This window comes from Silurus meridionalis, chromosome 20, assembly GCF_014805685.1.
Source record: "Silurus meridionalis isolate SWU-2019-XX chromosome 20, ASM1480568v1, whole genome shotgun sequence".
Lineage (NCBI taxonomy): Eukaryota > Metazoa > Chordata > Actinopteri > Siluriformes > Siluridae > Silurus > Silurus meridionalis.
In genome coordinates this window covers 13,224,470-13,233,456 of record NC_060903.1, presented here as the reverse complement: position 1 = coordinate 13,233,456, position 8,987 = coordinate 13,224,470, and the positions used below count along the sequence as shown (strand labels likewise).

The window sequence follows — 8,987 nt, the reverse complement described above, 5'->3', positions numbered from 1 at the left end:
GGTACCAAATGGTCCACAGCCGGGTGGTTGGGGAGCCCTGAACTACATTAATCACTATTAATACACTAATAGATTATATATACATATATATTGAACCGTCTTGTTGGCGAGTGAAGCAAAACGACACATCCAGGTTAAACTTCAGGTTAAATGTATTTACCTACAGATAGATAAACAATGCACAAAAGTTTAAGAGTGTATATTATGTATATACACTGTACTAGGGCCGTTCCTAAAGGTTCTTGTGTCATGCTAGAACTCTTTATTTGTCCTTTTCCAGTGGAATCTTACAAGCAAAACAAAAATCTCAGTACAATAACATTACTATAATTTCTTATTTTGTAAAGCAAAAATATACAAATCGCAATTAAGAATTAAAATGAGAGAAATAATATTTATGGTCATAATCAATTAATTGATTGTAATCAGACAATCGAATGAAGAAATTCTTTCAGACAACAAGAACTCAACATGTTCTATAGTTGGGTAATTTTTGTGAAGAAAACACAGGGCAAGAAAAGAAAGCAAGAAAAAGGTGGATAAGTAATTAGGGTTTAGTGCTTCTTCTCCTCACGAGCTTCATCTGGGGATGTAGGGCTTTTGTTCTGGCTGGGGGACCTGGAATGGCTGGAACACAGAGAAAGATGCCTTCAGTGAAATTAACCATGAACTTAGAACAGCTTCAACCATATTCTTTCTGGATGGCTCTTTTTCCAATATTTGAGCTTGACCTCATTCAGTGCTGCTTGGACGAACTATAAAACATGTTAAATCTAGATATAAGAAATAATCATGAGCTACAATATGCTGGTAATATGATGAAAGCTTAAGAAATAATCTGCCTTATTTAAATGTCATATGACATGTGAGTTGTTAAAACACCTGGAATGCAGCTGAGAACTTGGAAAAATAAATGTAATTAAAGAAATACTCCAGCATATTTCTAACCTCTGCAACTGTAGTGTAATTACCACTTCTACAAACACATTTAACTGTAATGAGAAAAAAACAGGAACCTGCTTGAGTTTCACTTGAATTGAAATGTTTCACATTATTGATAATGAAGGTGAAATGGCAGATGTTAAATGCTCTCAATAAACTATATGTAATTGGTGATCAGTAGCGCCTGAAACACTTACATCCTGTAAATCCTTAGTAAGGGAGTTTTTTTTTTATTCGTAGTGGCCCAGCAAACAAGTAGGTTCATATGCCGGAAAAAGGACAATAAATAAGAATCCATTGGGATCAAAACGTACATTTTATAATGATAACTTCATTCGTATTCATTCACCTATTTACACATTGAAATACACATTGGTAGTTACCATTTTAATCACATTCAGTTAAGTTACCTAGCAACCACAAATATATGTGGATGGTACAGTTGAACTTTTACTTTGTTGTTCTTTTAGTGTTATTGAATTGTGAAACCAATATAAAGTCAATCTGTGTATATGAAATTTAAATTTTTTTAGTATAAAGATTTTGTGGCTTCTGATCGGAAGGTAATGAGCTTAAAACCCAGCACCAATGAGCTGCTACTACTGGGTCCTTGTGCAAGGCCCTTAACCCTCAACTGCTCAAGTCGCTCTGGATATCCTGGAAATGTAAACAGAGTTCCCCAAATTCATTAACCTTTGGTTAGAGGCAGATCTTTTTATGTGCAGGTTTCTATTCTCTTCTTAGTTACAGGGAAATGCGTTACACACATTCCGCAGATAAGATGTATAGGAAAACGCTGGAGTACTTCTTTACAGTGATGAGTCGCTCGAAAGCAAACTGCTGCTGACTGCAAACGTGTTCGAGACTGCTTCACCTAATGATAGACCTCTTTAGAACCCAAGAGTGCCACCGTCTCACATGAGCCATCGACGAAATTTCTAAATCCCTTATCTATTAACAGTACCGCATTATTCAGAAAATCTAAAACTCAACCAATTGATTCCTCTAAAGCAGGGTTAGATTGGTAAATAACAAACACATTCACACAGAAGAGCGCACAAACGCACACACACACAAAAACACCTAGCATGCGTTTTTCCATTATATTTGCACTCGTTCACTCATGCAGCTGCACATACTCGCTCTCATTCGCTCATCACATGCTCTGCACAATGTCAGCATTATATAAAAGTTTTACAGAGAATCTGGCTTTATTAAAACCAGGGCTCATATCAAGAAGGACAGTAACTCTTGGGTTGGTTACCTTTGCAGACAGTGGCGGAAACAACATACAGAGAAGCGACGGATGCTAGAACTCGAAGACAGACTCGCAGAGGTCTTGAAGACTGATCTCTCGTCTCTCTCTTTCTCTCACACACCCTTCTCAGAAGCTAAGCACGAAGCCAGAGCTTTGAAGGGAAAAAGAAAGGGGAGGGGGCCCCGAAACTCTCAGCCCAGCATTTCTGGTCTGCAGCGAATAGTGCATGGGATGGGAGTGGGGCGGGTGGAACAACTGTTTGAGTACGCGCAGGATGCCCTTGGACGATCTCTTTAAAGCAGCGCGGCAGGAGGCTGATCTCGGGTAAGCTCTTTTGTCACCCTCCCGGAGGACGTTTAACATGGCAAGGATGAGCCCTGGTCAGTGCCATCGCCTCCCGCACTCTTTAAGAAAAGACAAGAACAGCCTGCAACAATGGGTCACCGGAGTCTGATAGAGTCTGAAAGATTTGTGCTTGCTTGCTTTCGTTTTTTTTTTGGTCGGGTGATCTCGTTCACTCTCTGTAGCTAATCAACTGGATCTGAGGGAGAAGAGAGATGAGAAGATTCCCCAATTTTTCATACCCCTGACCCTCCCTCCCACAAAATCCCGACTCATGGAGTCTTTCATAAATAGTGTATGCGAGTTGTCTCTAAAACATTAAGCACGACCTGGCCAAGACTGCATAGACTAGGTGACCTTTAATAATAGATGAACTTGAATCGATGAATATTAGAAACTGAAATACAGTGTGGGAATAGAGGGCTGGGGCCGATGCTTCCTCAATCAATAATGAAGTGACTTACTTAGAATCCCTTTCTACTGCATCTAATTTAACTGCCCCTCGTTCATCCATTTATCTCCGTCGCCAACCGTCCATCCGTGGCTGGAGCTGCATCATCAGACTAAAGCTCTTACCTCTGGCGGAAGCTGTTCTTCAATTATAAAATATATAGTACACTATTTTTTACCTAACACAGGGAAGCTATCGTTTCAACAGGTTTATATCTAAGATGACAATTTATAAACATGAATAAGTCTGTAAATAACTGGGGCCTTGTAGATATTCTAATTCATATACACTTTTCTTCTTAAGCAAGAACGTGCTGTAGATATTGGACCAGAAAAATGACAAGGTTAGGGCAGTTACAGAAAAGCAAAAATATGACATGGTTGGAGACCAGGAACCTACCTTCGTCTCGTAAGGCTGCGAGAACGAGACCCGGATCTGGAGCGAGATCGCGATGCAGATCGAGAGCGAGAGCGAGACCGTGAGCGACTGAAAAATGATAAAATCACACAGCGTTCCTGTGTCAGTGATAGGATCACTAAAAGAATAATATATAAAATTATGATAATTGTAAGCTAGTGTTCTTAGTGTACCTCCGAACAGGAGTCCTAGATTTGGAGCGAGCTGGAGTACCAGACCTGAATGGTTTTATTAAAGAATTACAAAAAAAAAAAATAATATTAATAATTGAATCATTTATTTATTGATTACAAAAATGTAAGAAATTATACGAAACCTTTCATGGGAATTGCAGCCACTGTGATCCGACAGAATTCCGACCACTTACCTGCTCTTGCGTTTTGAATAAGAGGGAGAACGGTATCTCCTAAAAGACAGAGGAAGAACAGATCAATTAAGCAGGGAAAAATTATGCTGCTTATAGTGTAATAATGGTTTTCTATAAGCAATTTGCCTTTTTTCCGTCACTAATGTGTGATTTTAATAAAAGCTGCAGCTATCGATTATTTTAGAAATCGAGTATTCTACCGATTATTCCATCGATTAATCGGGTAATCGGATAAGTATTTTTTATTAAAGAGCAATATTAAATATACAAGAGAAAATAAGACGGGTCTCTAAAAACGAAAAGTAATTTGTTTTCTTTTTAGAAAAATTTGAATTTTTATCAATGAAATCAATACAAATATGAAATTGCAAGAATATCTGTGAAAACTAAACCCATTTAGTGCATTTAATTGCCATTTTACATCAAAATAAAAACATAAAAATCGATCAAATTTTTTAATCAAATTAAAAAAAGAAGGTAAATGCACTGTACGGTGGTTTGTTTGTTTTAATTTGTTTTCAAACTTTTACTTTTACTGTCGTTTACTTTGCCCTGAACCTTCTCCCTTGCCCCTCGCCATTTTTTCATTCTGCAGGGTCTTCTGTGTTTACCTGTCCAGGGTGGTCCAGAGTTTAGCAGGTGGTATGTCAGTAATAATGGGTAGTGGGGAAACACAATGTGTGTTTGTGTGTCGTTAAATGGACTAAACGAAACAATTAGCCTTGATGTTTTTTGTATATTCAAATTACTCAAGTTACTCTAGGAATCATTTCAGCCCTAATCTTAATGCAGCCTAGAACAACAAAAAGACTTTGGAAGATTTGGGCGGTGCATAAGCTACAAGTCATCAGCATAAGCTACAAGTTCTGTAAAGGTTGTAATATGTTGACTATAACAATTAGAATATCTTGCTAGTCTGAATCTTTTAGTTTCAGTTGATCCATCTGTATTTTTCGGGATATGGGAATAACAAGACGGTACTTGGGCGATGTTGCATCTCATAACATATTACTGTATCTATTCACTACACTACAATCATTATAAATCCAATAAATATATAATGGAAATTCCAACCGTTTATAGCTCCGGCTTCGAGATCGTGACCGGTTGCGCCGACTCCTCGACCTGGAACGTGATCGAGACCGCGACCTGAAAAGGAAAACAAGGATAATGGATTTCTTGTTTAACACACCACAGTTAACACCACCACCCATTAAAACTGAAAAGTGTTTATTGGCAAGAATGCAATGGTAAGAGACATGTTAGCTTTCAAATTCGGGAAGACCGGTTGGGGGAGGGGGTGGGGCTGTTGAACCACTTTGCACCTGCTTCGACGTCCTCGCTTGCTGAAGCGGTAGCAGTCGTAGGCGTAGTGTCCCCTGTCTCCACACTGATAACATCGGTCATTTGGATCAAATGGACGACGACTGGCTCTGCCATATCGGCTCTTCCTTGACATACCAGTGGACAACTCTACGCGAATCCGGGATCCACACAGTAGCCTAAAATAAACAAATTTAAATCAAAAACCAGGACAGGACTAAAAAAAGGACAGCTGCATTCGAGCATAGAGAAAAAGGACATTGCAGCAGGAATGAGTCTCCTAAATTGTTAGATTTACTCTAATGGTTCACAGAGCAACTATATACACAATATAAAGTGTTTCTCTTAGTTACATTCAGGGTTTCATAGACTATCCAAAGTATACTCACTTTCCATCCATTCCTTTCACTGCATCCTCTGCATCCCGGGCATCTTCATATTCCACAAAAGCGAAACCAGGTGGGTTCCTGGCCACCCAAACGCTGCGCAAAGGGCCATAGTAGCCAAAGGCCCTTTCGATTTCTCCTTTAGCAGCTCCTCCTCCCAGATCTCCCACATACACTTTACACTCCAAGTTTCTGGAGGAACTGCGAGATGACGAAGATGAGTAATACGACATCTCTCACCTTATCTACAGAGAAATAAATTAACAAACAGATCTGCAGTGTTACAGTCTCACGATTTCACAGCACAGGATTTCCCAATTCCAGTATGAAGGGGCAAAGATTGGCTCCAATTGTCAGGCAATTTACCTGCTCAAAGCTTCTAGGCTTTGCAGAACAATCACCAAAAGGTTCTAGAGATGAATCCCAAAAGCCTCTTAAATGAATTGCCTCAAAATTTATTGTGTCACAGGGTAATCATCAATTCTTTCAATTTGGAATCACTTCAAATCACTCTGTGGGAGAGAAAAAAAATGTGCCTCATACTTGGAAACTTAAGATTTATGGGTGGAGGGAGGGGATGAAAATGGGTCAGAAATTTGTATTTGTATTCAAACAGGACAATCATATGGCCAAAGCAACCACTTAGTGGTTTTCTAGGAATGTCAAAGCTGATGACTAAAATCATGGAACAGTATGGGATACAATCTATCAATTAAAATAAGGTCTTCAAGCTTTCAAGTCATGCGGTTTACAGTGTAGTTATCAAGTGTACATTTGTGTTGTTCCGCGTAACACCTCATTTCTGGAGAAACGTCATTTTGTTTCCCTTGTGTCCAATACCAACCGTATATGGTTGAAACCCGACTGGGAAGACATTTGGAGGGAACACCGATCCATCACTGGGCATGTGCAAAAATGTACGTACAGAGGAAAACTAAGAGCAGCCAATCCAACCAAATACCATGTTTTTGGTAGGTGAAAGTAAACCAGAAAACCCTGAGAAAACCCTCAGCACATCCGGTACGCTACACACTAAATAACCCATGCTTGGGATCAAACCAGCTGCTCTTGACCAGGATAACGATCTGTTAGTGGTATAGTTGTTGTTATTGCCTAATCATATCTCTTACTAGGGTTGGGTTGAAATGCTTGCAACTGGCAATAATATGCACAATAGGGTCAAAAGTGATCCAAAAAAATAAAATCAGGTTTCCCATGTTGAACGATCTGTTCCAGATTTAGACTTTTTTTTTTTTTTTGGTTGTGGTTGTTTTTGACAATTTAGTAAAATCAGGAAAGAAAACAGGTCCTATACAAACCCATGAGGTTTCCAGAAACTCACGCAAGTGAGTATATTCAATTTAAAGAAACCCGATCGCATAAACCACATAAATCTACACTGAATATAATAAACTAAAGCGTGTTTGTGCACATTTTAATGCTCTGTGCAACACGATTTCGAGGCAAATGGGCAAATTCGTCTCACCTGTCAAACACAGTGACTATTAAAGACAACCAGGAACTGCGCAAACTGTGTGTGTGTGTGTGTATATATATATATATATATACACACACGTTAGTATCATGTCAAACAAACCAGCAACGTGTTCAAATTGCACAAAATGAAAAATATGAAATATCCAGCTTTTATTTCTCTAAATCTGTCCTGCGCAACTGATTGAATTACAAAGCCTAGCAAAAGGATTCCCAAGAGTCCAAAGGCTAATCCTACGTTTTAGTTCATAACGTCTTTACTTATCTACACTGACAAACAGGGATGATAATATTGCTGTCACAACTATATTTATTAGCTAAATGGTTCACATTGAAAATAAAAATCGAACCAGATACTTCACTTTTCCTCGACTGAACAGAAAGCTGGATCTGCCTACACCAGTTTGTTTACTGTCTTATATGCAATGCTAGCTACTGAGCTAACAAGCTGCAGCTAACGCGAAATGCGCCAAATTAGCAGGTTAGCCACCTAAATTAGTTTTACCTCTTTGCGATAATTATGTCCAACTTTCCGAGATGACCATTAAAATGTGGAAATTATAAAATTTCTCGTTTTCAAAGCTAACGAGTAACATTAGCCATACAGAGGAGCTGGTTGTAGCCTTTCTGCTGCAGTAGGAGGAACAACACAACCACAGCTGACTTGGATTCACACCAAAGAGTAGCCATGGAGATCCATTACTGCATACAATCTAATCCAATTTCAATAAAATTCCCCAATGATTCATTTAAATATTTAAACATAGATAATAAAATTATTTCGAGTTTAAAATGAGATTATATATTTTCACCAGAACCTTTTTGTTGTAACTTTATTTCTTTGAACTGTACCTTGAACTAGAACTGTACAATCTTTCACTAAAATCTTTTTTATTTTATTATTATTAATTTATTTACATTTTTGCAAATTTGTTACTAATCTAAAAAATATATATATATTATTGAAAATATTTTACGGTAATTTGGTGGTGGTCTGAAGACTCCAAGTGTGCTAGATTTCTATATTTATTCATTCATTCATTCATTGAATGAATCCAGAGCCTGTTTCACGAATACTGGATATGAAGTCCTATGTGTTGGTCTGCATATGTCTCCTAATTGGTTTTAAGTTGTACGGTGTATATTTATGTTGTTTCTTGTAACAACCTGGTTCTAGGAGGAACATTGTTCTGCTGTCTGCTCTACTAACCGTATATAGTCGAGATGCCAGTGAAAGCTACTTGACTTGAAAGACATTTGGACGGGACACCAATCCATCACCCGGCATGCGCAAACACTTATTTACACCTATTCAGCAAATCCAAACAAATACCATGTTTTTGGCAGGTGAACAGGGAAACTTGTAAAGACTGATGGGACCCAGAGGAGTTACTTAGAATCAAACCAGTATCTCTGGAAATATTTGACACAGTCTCTGTTTAACTGACCAGGATAGTGATTCATGATTGTTATAGTTGTTGTTACAGCCTTATTAGATTTCTCACTAGGGTTGGATCTGATGAATCCCACCAATATCTATTTGCTAAACATTCTGTTTAACATTTTCGTTGCTCTTTTGCTGTGAAATTTCTATTCCCAATCCCATTCATATGGCTAGGTTTTACGATACATTTTGGAGGATAGTTTTCATTTTTTTTTAACCATTCAGCCACATTAGAGAGGTCTGGCACTAAAGGTTGGGTGAGGAGATGTCAGGTATATTGCAATTTATCTCAAATGCATTTTAGTGGGATTGAGTTTAGGGCTTTTTTAATGGAGCTGGTTTTGTGCACAGGGGTATTGTTTAATCGGAACAGGTTGAGGTCCCTTAGTTTTACAGGTAAAATTGTAATGCTACAGCATACAAAATCATTACAGACATTATAACTGTTTCTTTCTTTATGGCAACAGTTCGGCAAAAGACCACATATAGGTGTAAATAATAATGACTATATTCTTTTGGCTTTATGATTTTTTTTCATACTGTTTTAAATTGTACTAGTCCAA

General features: G+C 38.1%; 1 protein-coding gene across 6 annotated transcripts; it reads right to left on the bottom strand.

Moving 5' to 3' along the window:
- Window positions 1-134: 134 nt before the first annotated feature.
- LOC124402849 (serine/arginine-rich splicing factor 7-like) lies at window positions 135-7,648 on the bottom strand. Of its 6 annotated transcripts, XR_006928801.1 has the most exons (10): window positions 7,486-7,648; window positions 5,853-5,998; window positions 5,490-5,731; window positions 5,103-5,279; window positions 4,852-4,926; window positions 3,778-3,816; window positions 3,584-3,628; window positions 3,393-3,479; window positions 2,207-2,604; window positions 135-627 (listed from the first exon to the last, which is right to left on the bottom strand). XR_006928801.1 is itself a non-coding variant. In XM_046876156.1 (9 exons), exons 3-9 carry the CDS (start codon window positions 5,717-5,719, stop codon window positions 555-557), a joined length of 726 nt encoding a protein of 241 aa, XP_046732112.1. In that variant the 5' UTR covers window positions 5,720-5,731; window positions 5,853-5,998; window positions 7,486-7,648; the 3' UTR covers window positions 135-554. The 6 variants fall into 6 exon arrangements, 5 of the variants coding, with proteins under 5 accessions (XP_046732112.1, XP_046732113.1, XP_046732115.1 ...); XM_046876156.1 differs by lacking the exon at window positions 2,207-2,604; XM_046876159.1 differs by having other exon boundaries at window positions 604-2,741.
- Window positions 7,649-8,987: the final 1,339 nt, after the last annotated feature.